At 35.6% G+C, this 15,466-nt stretch overlaps 1 protein-coding gene across 1 annotated transcript in view; it reads left to right on the plus strand.

Moving 5' to 3' along the window:
* RSBN1 (round spermatid basic protein 1) overlaps positions 1–15,466 on the plus strand; it is a 41,671-nt gene that overhangs the window by 11,014 nt on the left and 15,191 nt on the right. The window contains 1 exon segment of the mRNA XM_008574473.1: positions 2,007–2,680. Coding sequence (XP_008572695.1) covers positions 2,007–2,680 — 674 coding nt within the window.

Raw genomic sequence — 15,466 nt, forward strand, 5'->3', positions numbered from 1 at the left:
CCCCCCCCCCCCCCCCCAAAAAAAAGTTATTTCGTGTCTGTATACTTTAAAGTCTTAGACTTGCATTTTTAAATATTTTCTTTGGAAGGTTTCATACCTTCTAATAACATAGAATATCTGTAATATCTGGTGATTTGGCATGATTTTATATAGAGTACTATAACTGTCATATATTTACATATTATGCCAACTAAATTCTTTACTGTAAAATTTATTGAACTTGTTCTTTCCAGATATAATGATAGGATTAATTGGAGTATCTGCCTTAATACTGAATTACTTAAATCATGTCAGAAATACTGTAGTTTGGAAGATAAATTCTCTACAGTAAATGCTAGATCAAGCTTGAAGGTTGGTCAAGACTATACCTAAAGATTTCTTGTTAGGTGTGTTTTCCAACAAGTAAATAAGAGATGTCACTCTATTTTGAGTTTGTCAATACATGATAATCCTTTAAAAATTAAAAATAGGTTTTTAAATTATAACAGTAATATATTTATTAGGGAAAATACAGATAAGCAGAAAAGAAGGTAGACATTTATAGTATCCTACCACCCATAGATAACTACCATTAATACCTTGGTATATATTTCTCCAGATACTTTTCTTTGTTGTGTATCTGCAAAATATATATAGATCAACTGTTTTTTCCTATGTTTTGGTCCTTTGTTTCTCTCTGGGATATTTTCCCTTAGGTCTTTACATGCCTGGCTCATTTTATTATTTAGGACTTAGTCTAAATGTCACCTCCCAAAAAAGAGCTTCCCCAACATCTAGAGCAGCCTACTTATCACTTATCACTACTTGGTACTTTTTCTTGTCCAATTAGATCATAAGGTCCAAGAGAGTAAAGATTGTATCTGTCTTAGTTAACACCCTAGTGCCTGGAAGTGTACCTGGCACATGGTAGATACTTAATTAATGTTTAAATGAATGAATGTTTAATATTATAAAAATAGAGTAAGAATGTACACATGTTAAGTACTCTGGAAAGAAAGGTAAGTTATACATCCTGGACCTTAGGTTACTTACAGTCTAGAGGAGAGGTGGAAAATTAAATATGTAATAACCGAGTGTGTTAAGTGCTGTGGTACGGGAGGTGCAGTGCTAAGGAAGCATGTAGCAGAAGTAGCTATCTCAATTGGGTGGGGAAGCGCTGTAAGAGAAAGCTCTCTGGAAGAGTGACAGTGTAAGCATTTTGTAACCTTGTAATCTGTATGTCTTCCCCACCCCCCCAACTCAACAACCATTGAAATGAATGCCCATTCTTTTCATCCATAATATTTTTATAATGGCTGGGTAGTATTTTATAGCATGTAGTTACCAGAGTTTAATTAGTCCTGTTTTAGACATTTAGGGGATTCTCTGTTTTTGTTTTAAATAATTCTGTCATAGATATCTTTACATATTTTAAATTGGTTTCTTAGGTAACTTTTACTTGGTAGGATTTCTGGGTCTGAAGATTATAAATATTTTTAAGGCTTTGATACACATTACCAAATTGCCCTCCATGAAAGTTGTACCAGTGTATACTTCCAGCAACAGTATATGAAAATGATAAAACAGAAAACCTTGCAAATTTGATGGGCAAAAATGGTATCTTATGTCTTAATTTGTCTTTGTTTGATTTATCTTTATGTACCATTGTAATTAGTAAACTGATGGCAAAATATGGCAAGCTTCAATTTAGATTTTACAGTGGTTACTGAATAAATATTCCATACAGTGTGGCACATCTGAAATTACTTGGAAATTTCCTTTAGTTTTGATTGCAAGGCATATTAAATTATATGTTTACACTTGTATCATCTACTTTTCAACATAATCTTCAACCCAGAATATTATTATATTTTAAAATCTTTGTCTCATTCACTTTCTAAACATGTAAGTTGTAATGTCAAATTCAGAGAAACGAGAATTGGCTATTTAATTTGAGATCAAGTACCTTAAATTTGTATATTGACACTAGTCCTAGTAACTAACTTCTTTTTAATTATTGTGGCCAGAAACATCAGACGAAAATGGTAAAACCCAGAGAGCTGATGATTTTGTCTTGAAGAAAATAAAGAAGAAAAAGAAAAAGAAACACCGAGAAGACATGCGAGGAAGACGCCTTAAAATGTACAATAAGGAAGTACAAACCGTCTGTGCTGGCCTGACCCGCATCAGTAAGGAAATTCTCACTCAAGGACAAATGAATAGCACTTCAGGAGTTAATAAGGAGTCCTTCAGGTATCTGAAAGATGAACAGCTGTGCCGATTAAACTTGGGCATGCAAGAATATCGGGTACCCCAGGGAGTACAAACACCTTTTATGACTCACCAGGAACATTCTATTCGTAGAAATTTCTTAAAAACAGGTACTAAATTTAGCAACTTTATTCATGAGGAACACCAGTCCAATGGTGGTGCTCTTGTCCTTCATGCTTACATGGATGAACTCTCATTTTTGTCTCCAATGGAGATGGAGAGATTTTCTGAGGAGTTTCTTGCTTTGACATTCAGTGAAAACGAGAAAAATGCTGCTTACTATGCTTTAGCGATAGTACATGGAGCGGCTGCTTATCTCCCAGACTTCTTGGATTACTTTGCTTTTAATTTCCCCAACACCCCAGTGAAAATGGAAATTCTGGGCAAGAAAGATATTGAAACAACAACCATTTCAAATTTTCACACTCAGGTAAGGAAAAATCATTGTTAAATTATTTAGTAAATATAGTACCTTAAGAGTATTAACCTCCTTCTGTTGCATAGCACATACCAGCACACTTTTGATAAAAATTCATGATGATAAAGGTGCTTCAAATTGTTTTTCTGTTCCTCTAATTAAAAAATCTTATTTGCTGAGTTCTTGGGGTGGGGCTTGTCACTTGATTGAAGAAATGCTTTATACACGTTACACATCATTACAAGTCTTTATGGAAAACGAACCTAAAAACTAATCCTATCTTTCACAAATCAGGTAATGTTAGTTATGGAGGATGTGACTTAGATATGTTAACTCAAATTAACTTAGTTAAATCGTACTTTTATGTCATAATAAAACAAATTAGGATGTTGGCCTATTTATTTGCCAGGTTTTTGCTGTTTTTGTTTCTCCTTTCAGTAACTTGTTGGCAGTCTATCCCAGAATTATACCCCATTTATGTGACTTGGAAGTGTCACTAGGAAGACCGCCATAGCCTCTGTTCCTTCTGCCTATGCACGGTTGTAGGTGAAGACATTTTCTGAAGCCTTGCTTGGGCAGCTAGGCTTAAGTCAGCAGGGAAATGTATCCTAACCAGTGGTGTTTTAACCCAAAATATTTTTTCAATGAAGTTATTTTAGGGCATAGAAAGAAGTTAATAATGTGCCCTAGTTTTTTTCTTGCTTGCTTTTCTTATAAGGATTATGAATATGAATGGTCAGGTATAAGTTTGTACTATATAAATATATTGTAAATTCAGATTTAGTGGAGATGATTATACAGCCTATTTTTATTATTATACAAGCCTATTTTTTTAGGTTATCTAGTAATTTGCTACCATTCTTTTGCCTTAAGATTTTTTTTTTTTTAGGTAAATAGACACATAGTAAGACTCTCAGCTGCCTGCATTATAGTGGTTTCATGCCACTTAAATTTATTTGAAACCTCCTTTAACTTGAATCTTTTTAAATAAGTCTTACCATCCTTGCCTCCAGTGAGGGGAGTATCCAGTTTAGATTTATGAACTTCAGAATTTCTCTAATTGAAGTTCTCTCTGCAGTAGAGAGAGCAGGAGCAGCCAATCTGGAGAGGTCGCAAGATGGGGCTGCCCAAGATGTTGGAACACGGTGTGCAATAAAGGGCTTCGTCTTGGATTTTGGCCTTGTTACCACAATCAGGTACCGAAGTGCTGACTTTTGTAGTAGATTTTCTTTTTTTCTTTTTCTTTTTTTTAAAAGGAGTTTTGCCCTTTGAAGGTTAAGGAATTCTATTTTTATAAATATTGCAGAAGAGACTGAAAACAGTTCTCCTAATATAGTCTATAATCCCCATAAGTCCCTATTTAACAAGGAAAGATATTGCTGAGAGCAGAGTTAACATGCTCAATCACTTTTTTAGTTTAGAGAAATGCAGCAAATTTTCTCTTCTGATTGATAGACCAGCAAGCACATCTGAGAAATAAGCCAGAAATTGGTGGGGGGGAAGTTCTGGTTTTGTAAGGGTGACTTTTTAACTTTCATATTAGTTAGTCTATGGTGGATAAAGTTTGTGTGTCAACAGACAGTACTGAGTATAAATAGTTAATAAAAGAAGACATCTTGAAATATTCCCTGCTGATTTTTGTCCTCCAAGTAATTTTTTAAAATGGCGCTGAAATTTAAATGACTGTACCAACAACTTACCTTGAGATTTACTTTGAGATTTATAAAATAAACACTTTTAAAGAACATATCAGATTATTACTAGATACTAAACACTCCAACCATATAAGAATATTGAGGACTATTGAATGCGTCTAGTAATCTGGTGGTCCTGGAACTTAATTTTATTTACGAATTTTTAGTCATTGGAGAAAAGTATGGGTGGATATGGGAGGCTGAATTAGTCCACAGAACTTTAAATTTGCACCTGTAATATCTTTGGCAGATGTCAGGGTGGAAGCTAACACAATGGTTCAAATTTATTTAGTACTTAACAATTCTAGAAATGTTTTCTCATTTGAATATTTGAAATAACCGTGGGGGTAGGGCAGGTAAAAGCAATTTTAACTGTTTTCCATTGGAGAAACTGAGGCTTGGAAATGTTCATTGTTACCCATGGTCATATAGCTAGTAAGCAGAAGAGTCAGGATGCAAACGTAGGCCACCTGAACAATGTTACGTATTTTACCATACTCCTTCCTTCAGCCATTGGAGAAGAGATTTGTGCTTTTATTTGTCCAACTCTGTGGTCAGTGAAATTAAAGTATCTCAGTTTAAAACAATGTACAAAAGGCTTTCTTTCTAATATTTTTAACAAATACCTTTAGATTGTTGGCAATTAAATGAATACCTAGGATATTTTGTGAAGGTTTGAATGAAGTTTTGTTAAACCTATAAATAAAGTCAAGTAAATTTTTTATTACCTCAGAGACACAGTTACTGGAAGTTATTTATAGTTAAATATGTAGACATAATAATAATTTATGACTATACTTCAGGATAGTTTATTCAGCAAACATTTATTGAGAACCTCTTATGTATTAGGTACTCTGTTCTTAAAAGGACTAATTGATGAGCTCAGTCTAGTTGGGAGGAGATGAGTAAACCAGCAATTATAATACAATATAAGTACTAGAATAGAGGTATGTGTAGGGAAAAGCCTATAATAGAGGGAGCACAGTTTGTGGTGTTACCTCAGAGTTGAGGTGATTAGAAAAGGCATTTAAGACATGTGATGCTTGAGTAGAATCTTGAAAGCAGATTAATACTTAACTTGGTAAGGACATTTTAAGCAAAGGGAATAACAGCCTATGCAAATGCACAGAGGCATTTGAGAATGTGGTACTTTCAGGGAGCTGCAAATAGCTTGACATGGCAAGAATACATACTGATTGTTAAGGGATGGTAGGAGTTGAGACCAGTGAGAGAGACATAATCAAGATTGTGAACAATGTTATCTGATATGCTAAAAAAAAAAAGTTATTTTTCCTAAAGGTAAGGGGGAGTCATTGGTGAATCTTAATAGGGAATTGCTATCAATTTATGTTTGCAAATATTACACTGTAGTGGGGAAAGAGGAGGCTAGGATTGAGGGGGGTAATGAGATTGTAGGAAAGAAGACTGATTAGCTTACTACAGTAACCACATAAGAAATGATCCAGGTCCAAAGTGGTATTGATGCTTGAGAGAAAAAGAATGAAATTTGAGAAATAGATATAAGAGATTAACTGGACTGAGAGAGAGGGATAGCGGCTTACAATATGGATTGGACAAATGAGTGGATGGTGGTGCTGATCAAAGTTAATACAGGCTTGAAAAATTGGTTTCTAGGGGTTGAAGGTGTTGATTAGTTCATTTAAGATATTTTGAGTTGGAGGTACCCGTTGGGACTTATGGTTAGAAATGTCTATTAGGTAGTTGAACATATGGATCTAAGATTGGAGACTGTCTAGGCTGGAGATGCAGAATTTGGATCCATTAGCACAGAGGTGATCCAGGGATAGCATTAGAATGAAAAAGAGTTGAAACTAAGGGTGGAATCCTCTGATGTGCCATTATGTGAGTGTGAGGAACATGGGAAGAGACAAAAAAGAAAGCTAATAGAAGGGAGACTAGGATACAAGTTTTCTAGATTTTAGGAATGATGGAGTGATTGTTACATCTAAATGAAGGATCAAGTAAGATAAGGATGGAAAAGTGTTAGGTTGATCAATTAGGAATTTAAGTGGAGACATTATCAAGACCAGTGCTTATAAACCATGGACATCTAAATATTGCAAATTATGTCTTTTCTTTAGAACCTTGCTAGTCAAAGTGTGCTCTACATTTGAATTTGGCACCACCAGGGAGCTTGCTAGAAATGCAGACTCTCAGACTCTTATCCAGATCTTCTGAATCAGAATCAGCATTTTAAAACTCACCAGCTGATTTATGTGCACATTAAGGTTTGAGAAGCACTGCTTTAGAACTCATCTCCTCTAGCAGGAGGAAGTAAAATGTAGGTTTGTTTTGTGCAAGAAAAATTACAGCTTCTGTTATTTTTATATTTTTAAATTATTGTAGTGGCTTAAGCTAGGATCCATTGATATGGTTTTTTTCTTTTAACATTCTGTGAAACTCAAATGTTCTAACATCGAAGTAGGTAAGTTTGTGATATCAGTTGAAACACCAGGATGGTCCTTGTTTGTTTAACTCTCAACAGTTGACCAGGATAACTTTGTAAAGTTGAGTTTCTAATCTAAAAGACTACATATTGTATTTATACAATATAGTATCTTTAAAATTCTGTATGATTATTTAGGTCTGAAGTTTTAAATAGTCATTGGCTAAATACCAGTTTTCACCAAAAAGTCTGAGTACTTGTGGAATCTTCAGGTTAGTTAATGGAGAAAAATTAGTGTTTACTTAGAAAAGTATTTTTCCTTTTTTTAAAAAAAAAAAATCTACCTGTCCACACACACATACTTTAGGAATAAATATAATTTATGATATTTTTGTTTAGATCTTATATCTTGGAATTATTGGCTACTTGAAAACATTTTTTTAATGGTTTTAAACTTTGAATTGCGATAGCTCTGCAATAGGTATGCAATTCTTGGCTCCACCTGTCTTATAGACATCCTATGGCAACAGATAAACTGATTAAAAATTTACATCTTTTTCTAGTCATCTTATGGACTAATAGTCGTTTAGAACAGGAGGGGAACATTTCCAACCCCTTGTTTTATAGATGAGGAAGGTCACATTTTGGTGTGACCAATAGTGGCTAGATCTTCAAAGGTTAATATAGTGAGAATGTGGCACTTTCAAGGTTAAATAGTGGCAGATCTTCAAAGAGGAATTATTTTTTTCCCTATGTTTCTGAATGGTATTAAATTCTATAGGTTAGGGTTTGGCAGTTTATAATGTGCATGAAATTCACCTAAGAATCTTGTTAAAATGCACATTTTGATTTTGTAGGTCCAGGGTGGGGCTTTATAGTCAGCATTTCTAACAAACTCTTAAGTGATGCTGATGTGGCTGATCCATGGACCACCAAGGTTGTAGGTCTCAAAATCTATCTAATGGACCACCAAGCTTGTAGGTCTCAAAATCTATGAATAGTAAATGAAAACAGTAACAAACACTAAATATATAGTGGGTTGTAGGTCTCAAAATCTATCTAATGGACCACCAAGCTTGTAGGTCTCAAAATCTATGAATAGTAAATGAAAACAGTAACAAACACTAAATATATAGTGGGTTGTAGGTCTCAAAATCTATCTAATGGACCACCAAGCTTGTAGGTCTCAAAATCTATGAATAGTAAATGAAAACAGTAACAAACACTAAATATACAGTGAAGTTAAGTGGGAGTTGTTTTAAATATCACTATGTTGTTTCTTCACCTTATAGGAATTAAGTAATTGAAGAATATACATTCAGAAGAAGGAGGTGTGTGTGTGCGTTCTGGGGCAAGGGGAGATTGGCAAATGTGTATATTTAAAAAATTTTTTTTTCAGAAAATTTCTGTATTTATATTTACATACACATAGATACATAATATTGAGGTCTCTCATTGAAGATCATAGCTTTTTAACTTTATTTAGGTAGTTGTTCTTATAAATGTTACTTTTATTACTCTGTAACATGATAATGTTTTGTAAGATTGGAGTGTTCAATTTTAATGTCTTCTGTTTCAGAGAAAACCAAAAAATGTTACTTCCTCATTGTTTGTTGGGACCGGGCTTTAAATGGATGAGGCCTTAAATGGGTGAGGCCTTAAATGGGCTTATTATATGCTCTCTGATCTTTGATTAATACAATTAACATCTTATAGTGAATTGGTAGTACTGATAAAGAGTGGATCTAGTAGAGTGGTATGTAGTACTAGTGGTACTCTAGTACAGTAAGAAACCCTTAATGAACTCTACACATCAGTGTGTTAAATAAAAGAAGTGAATATTTTAAGTAGCTGGCTTTATAAAAAAATCAAACAGCATAAATAAAAATGGTAGATTTGATTCTTTTGTTCTCATTCTAAGTACAACTTATAATAAATTCACTTTGACCCAATCACACTGCTTTTTCACTCTATGTTTTAAAGTGGGAATGCCTTTCTATTCACAGGTCACAAGGTTAGGAAGATTGCTGGGTAGCCTTTTCTGTTTTTTAAACAATCAGGTTGAATAGGCTTCTTCCTGAAACATGAATTCTGTGGAATAATCCACCCCCGCACCCCAACCTCTATATACAGAGTTATCCATGTAGCGCATTTCTAGCTTGATGTTTTTCTGAGTTATTAACTGACTTATGACTGTCCTTTGTAAAAAGTACATGTATTTAATTCTCAGAAATTGATACTGGATAACTTTGTAAAGTTTAGTTCCTAATCTCAGTAACTACATATATATTGACACAGAGCAACGTGTATGTTCAAAAATAATTGTTTAACATTTATAGCTATTATAAGTAGCTAATTATTAATATTAAAAATATTATACTTTTTAATAAGTATATTAAATTTTTTGAATGTATGCAAAGCTAAATACTGTTTTCTTATAAGTTTATTTCTCTTTGATTCCATACCCTTATTCCCTCCCCACTTTGCCTTCTGTGTTACTAAAGGCTGAATTTTTTCTGTCAGTGTTATATCTCCTGCTTCCGTGGCAGCCTTGCTTTTTTCTGTTCTTTGATCTGTACTTACCTCCCTCCAAACCACCCAACACTTGTTTCTTCCCCCACTGTGCTCCAATACATACAGTTTGGGAAGTGGTAGAACTCAACTTGGTCTTTGGTTTCAGGTGCCATTTCCAGGCCAGAGTTTCCCAAACTTGCCAGATCCAAAGAATAATCTGGGGTTGCTAGTTCAAAATACATATTAGAATCTCAGTTTCCTCTCCTAGAGATTCTGATTCATTAGGCTGGAGTGAGGCCTGAGATAAGTACCTTAAGTGATCCAAGTCCTATGATCAGGCAAATTTAAAAACACTGTTTTAAACCTTATAACATCTACCATTACTCATGTAGATACCATCTTTGTGGAATTTCATAGCATCATGAACTAGGAAAATCTTGTCTAACCTCTACAGAGTGCAAATTTTTTTTTTTTAAAAAATCATTTTTGGATTGGTAATTGTTTGGGACCTAGTCCATTCATAAAGTTTCACAAGGCTTCCATTGGCTCCCTGAACATTGCCTAGGATGTGTACTTTTTCTTTTTGGTCAGCATGCTTGCCTGTTCTCCATAATGACTATTCAGACTTTTTATTTATACGTATTTTCATCATTCCTTCCTGTTATAATAGAGAAGATACCTACCTTCTCCACAGAGGCTGATGTATCTTCTTGTTTTCTGGATGCTAACCCTCAGCCTGCTTAGATTTTTTTTTTTAATTGTCTTAAAATATACATAACATAAAATTTACCATTTTAACCATTTCAAAGTGTATAATTCTGTGGCATTAAGTACATCCACAATATTGTACCACCATTACCACTATCCTTATCCAGAACTTTTCCACCATCCCAAGTAGAAACTCTTTACCCATTTGCTTAAGATCTTTTTTGTTAGTTACCCACTCCCAATCCTCCAACCTCTCTCTCCTCCTTTCCCACATAATGAAGAACGTTGTTTATATTAGATGTTTTCTTGTGATCTGTTTAGATTTAAACTTGAGTCAGTATAAAACTTATTAGAAACTCTATGAACACATAGGTGGGACTTATCAGTTGATGATTAGGTAGGGAGTCTGGCCATATCATTGTGAGAATAGCTCCAAATATCAGTGTTTAGAGATCTTTTCTCTGGGGCTTTTAATTTCTACAGCTAAGAATTTATCACATTTTTGCCAGGGGGGTAGAGTAGATTATTATACCTTTGCCTTCTAGAATTCTTGGAGCTGAGCTATGGAATTAGGTAGGCGATTTCATTGTTAAATATATGGAATTTTACTTAATTCCCTGCTTTCAATATAACAGCTCTCTCTCAAACTCGTACCTGATATTCTTGTGTCTGTAGTCATTTTGGTTTACTTTCTCCACCAATAGATAGGGTAAGGAAAGGAGTTTGGGGTAGGAAGGTGGAAGGTAAGTGGAGAAGTCTGAATGACCCTTATACAATTTTTAAACCCATCTGTTTTGTTTTTAGTTTGTTGCTTTGTTCCCTACTTCCTATGATACTTAGCCTTTCCATGGTTCTGAAGCACAAACTGGCTTTTTGGGTACTCAGTATTCAAAGTACTTAGTCTGCTAATTCATATACACACTTTTCACCTTCCAAAAATGTTTTGATAGCTTGTTTCTGTAGTTTTTACTTCTGTTCTCTTTGACTTTCTGGGATTTATAGCCTATTTTACTCGTTTGAGTAAGATTTATTTATTTTATTTTTTTTTTTTTTTACCTTTTTGAAGACCAGCCGCACCGCGCTCAGCCAGTGAGTGCTGTGAGCGCACTGGTCATCCCTATATAGGATCCGAACCCGTGGCGGGAGCACTGCTGCGCTCCCAGCACTGCACTCTCCCGAGTGCACCACGGGCTCGGCCCTGAGTAGGATTTTGATAAAGAGTAGATATAGGTCTTGCATTTCAGTTTACCATGTTTAAGTAGCAGTCCTCTTCACCTTTGCTCCTTTACCAGATTCTTCCCATCAGTATTAAAGCATGATCACACAAAAGAAGACTTAGGGATGGCCAATTAGTTCACTTAGGAGAGTGTGGTGCTGTTAACACCAAGGTCAAGGGTTCGGATTCCAGTACCGGCCAGTCACCAAAAAAAATAAAAATAAAAATAAAAAACAATAACCAATGAAAAAGACTTAAATGGAAAGATATGCTATGTTCTTGGATAAGAAGAATCAACATCAAAAATGACAATTTTCTCTAAATTATAAATAGAACACAATCGCAATGAAATATAAATGGTTGATTTTTTTCTGGGACAACCAAGCCGATTTTGAAGTTTACTTGAAAAATAAGTAGGCAAGAGCAGCCACAAAAGAAAAAGAAAAGCAATGATGGAGGAATGGTCTATTAGATACCAATGCATTCTAAAGATTTAATTATTAAATCAGTGATGAACTAATGAAAACTATTCAGTGAGACAGAAAAGTAAGTCCAGAAATAGACCCAAATACATATATTTGTGTTTGCTATAGAAAAATGATATAAATATAAAAAAAATATGAAAAATATGAAAATGATAGCATGTCAAATCATTGGTGGCAGAGAAGATAGTGTTGGCACATTTGGGTAATTGTGTAGAATTCGTATTCATATTGCTCTCTACCAAGATAAATTGCAAATGGGATCAAAGATTTAAAAGGAGACATATAAAAGTAGTAGGAGAAAACAAGGAAGAATTCTTTTATAACTTTGAAATGGGAAAGGTCTTTCTGTGACACCCCCCCTCAAAAAAAAGCAAAAAGCACTGTAAACAAAGTCAAAAGACAAATTATGAAAATTATTTACTACTCATATCACTGACAGAGGATTAACCTTCCTAAATTAAAGAACTTTAAAAATAGATAAGAGAAATACCAACAACCAAATATAAAAATAATGTGAATGGACTGTTCACAGAAAAAGAAACACAAATGGTCCTTTAACCTTTAAAAAGATATACAACCTCACTCCTAAGAAAAGTGAAATTAAAACTACCAAGATGCTAGTTTTCACTTATAAAATTAGTAAAAATCCAAAAGTTTGATAACATCTGTTATTGATGTTGGAGACATGTTTTCTTACATTGCTAGTGGGAATGAAAGTTTATACAACCTGTAGAGAGTTGCTCAGTCTTTCCATCTTAAACATTCTCCCTTGTTCCTATTTCCCTATGTCAATCTTTTCACAACCAAACTTCTTGAAAGAATTGTTTACACGTGCTGTCCTCATTTTCTCATCTCTCTTCAGCCCATTCAAATTTGGTTTCTGTCCCCATAATTTCTCTGAAAAAATCTCTTGATGTCACCAGTGGGCATTTTTTCATCTTTATCTTACTGGAAGTCTCAGCAGCATTTTGACCAAGCGCCACGTGAAATGTTTTCTTACTTTGACTTTCATGATACTGTGCTCTTTTTCTTCTTTTTTTTTTTTTTCCTTTTTTGTCTTTTTTACTGACCAGTAACGGGATCGCAACCCTCGGTGTCGCGCCCGTACCGGGGACCGGCAACGGGATCGCAACCCTCGGTGTTGCACCCGCACGGTGCTCAACCAGTAAGCGGGAACCGGTCTCCATGTGGGATCTGAACCCTCGGTGGGAGCGACGCCGCGCTCCCAAGCGGCACACTCTCCAGTGCGCCACCGGGCCGGCCCTCATTTTCTTCTTAACCTCTCTACTTGACCTCTCCTTTACATTCTCTTTCTTGCCAGTTTTTCTTCCCCTTTTGGATTTTTAAACTGAAGCTTTCAAAGATCCCCTCTCTTTTAACTATGTATTTTCTCTAGTCAGGTCTCTTTTAAGTTTCAAGTTTTGTTTACTGCCGATGACTAGATTTATATCCTCAGTCTAGATCTCTTCTGATTTTAGACTCAGCTGCCTTCTTGGTATATCAACTTGGGTGTTTCAAAGGTACCTCAAGGTACCTAGTTTCTATGGCTGCTATAACTAATTACTATAAACATAGTGGTTTAAAACAACAAATTTAGTCTCTTATAGTTCTGAAGGCTCTGAGGGAGAATTTATTTGCCTTTTTTAGCGTCCTGTGTCTGTCCGTATGTCTTGGTTTTGTGGCACCCTTCTTCCATCTTCACCGTACATTACTCCAGTTTCTGCTTCCATCATTCATATTGTCTTCTCCTCTCTAGTTAAATCTCCCCTTACCTCAGTTTTATAAGGACACCTCTGATTACATTTAGGGCCTACCTAGATAATCCAGGCTAATCTCCCCATTTCAAGATCTTAATTTATTCACATCTGCAAGGTTTCTTTTGCATTAAGGTAATATTCACAGGTTCCAGGGATTAGAAACCTGGATTATTTTGGGGAGTCATTTTATTCAGCCTGTCATTACTTCAAGTTCATCATGTCCAAAGTAAAAGATATCTCCCCTCCTCCAGAAGAAAATGTAGTTTCTCCATCTGGTTGCAAAGAGCAGAACCTGATAGTCATCCTTGATACTCCTTTCTCTTCTCTATCATATCCAGTCTTTCTCCAAGTCCTGACGATTTTATCTCCTAGATACTCTGAAAATTTTTTTTTTCCTTTTTGTAATCAGTTCCACTGTTATTAGCTTACCCTACCATTTCTTATTTGGAATATTATAGAACCCTCCTAATTGGTCTCGTTCTTCTGAGAAAACTAAAAGAACAACAACAAAAAAGGCAGGGGGAGGGACAAATTGGATAATTTGCCTTCTTCAGACTCTTAAGTGGCTTTTCAGAATCCTTAATGTGGTCTTCAAGGCTCTTTATTATCTAGCCACAGTTTACTTCTCCAGTCTCATTTTTATTTTTGTCTTGTTTACTGTGTTTACTATCATTAGCCTTCTTTTAGACCTTAGAAAAGGCAATGTGATTTTGTTTCCCTCTAAACTTGTTCTTCAGAGTTTAGCTGAATGTTACTTTGAAGAACACGTTTTCCCCTGGATCAGGATCCCATGATTTTTTTTCATAGTGTCGTATACCTCCCATTCTGTAGACTTCACAGTTTATAATTATTAGTTTAGATTAGTGTCTGCATCTCACTACTAGACTGTAAGCTTCAAGCAGCCGGGAACAGCTCTGGTTTGCTGTATTGTGTTGAGGACAGTTTCTGGCATATAATATACAGTAAACTTTTATGAATGAATGATACCTGTTTTCCAAGTCCTGTTCTTTAGTTATGTAAACCTAATCTTCTGTGATAAGCCTCCAACTATTTGAAGGCTTGTTGTGTCCCCTCTTTAATCTTTTCAAATTAAATACTTTAAAAATACTTCTAATTTCTTGTGCTCTTCCTGCAATTTGTATAGCTTGCAAGTCCCCGATCACCTTAATTGTTTTCTTTTGGATGTGCTCTAATTATAGATTTTTTTTTAGCCCAGATTAGGAAATAATACTCAAATGTCATCTGTGCAATGCAGAAAGTATTGCCTTCCTTAATACAGAGTGTACAAGATATAGGCTAAACCACTATAACAAAGAGACTCCATATACTCCATATACATATACTCCATATACAAGAAATTTCTCTCTTGTGAAACAGTCCAGAGATGAACAGCTTTGTTCCCTGATGTCATCCAATCCTCATTTCCTTCTGTCTTTAAGTTTTGCCATCCCCTTTGGTGTTGTCTTTTGCAAGGTTGAGCCTGTCTTTACACCACTCTCTTTTTCAGCCCTCAAAAGAAAGAAAGAGGAAGTGGAGGGGACAAGCTGCTTCCTTATAAAGGCATGCTCTGGAAATTGCATATGTAACTTGTACTAATGTACTATTGGCCACAGAACTTTGTCACAGGCCACGCTTAGCTGCCATGGATCCTACCTTATTGACCATATGCCCAGGAAGTTCTCTGACTAAAAGGAAAAAAGAGTAGAATACTTAGAGATAATTAGTAGTTGCTTATTTGTCATCAGTTTCACACAGTTGGTGCTTGCTGAATTTGTGGTCATGGATGTTTATCTTCTAACTTGTGCTGTTATTTAAATGCATCAGAAACATTTACATTTATTAAATCTTTTAATGCAGGTGATAGACACTGTTAAACAGTAGCTTTTCTTCCTCCTCCTCCCCCCCCCCCCCCCCCCCCCCCCCCCCCCCCCCCCCCCCCCCCCCCCCCCCCCCCCCCCCCCCCCCCCACCCCCCCCCACTCCCCCCCCCCCCCCCGCCCCCCCCCCCCCCACCCGCC

The sequence above is a fragment of the Galeopterus variegatus genome, unplaced genomic scaffold (genome assembly GCF_000696425.1).
Source record: "Galeopterus variegatus unplaced genomic scaffold, G_variegatus-3.0.2 Scaffold1052, whole genome shotgun sequence".
Classification (NCBI taxonomy): domain Eukaryota; kingdom Metazoa; phylum Chordata; class Mammalia; order Dermoptera; family Cynocephalidae; genus Galeopterus; species Galeopterus variegatus.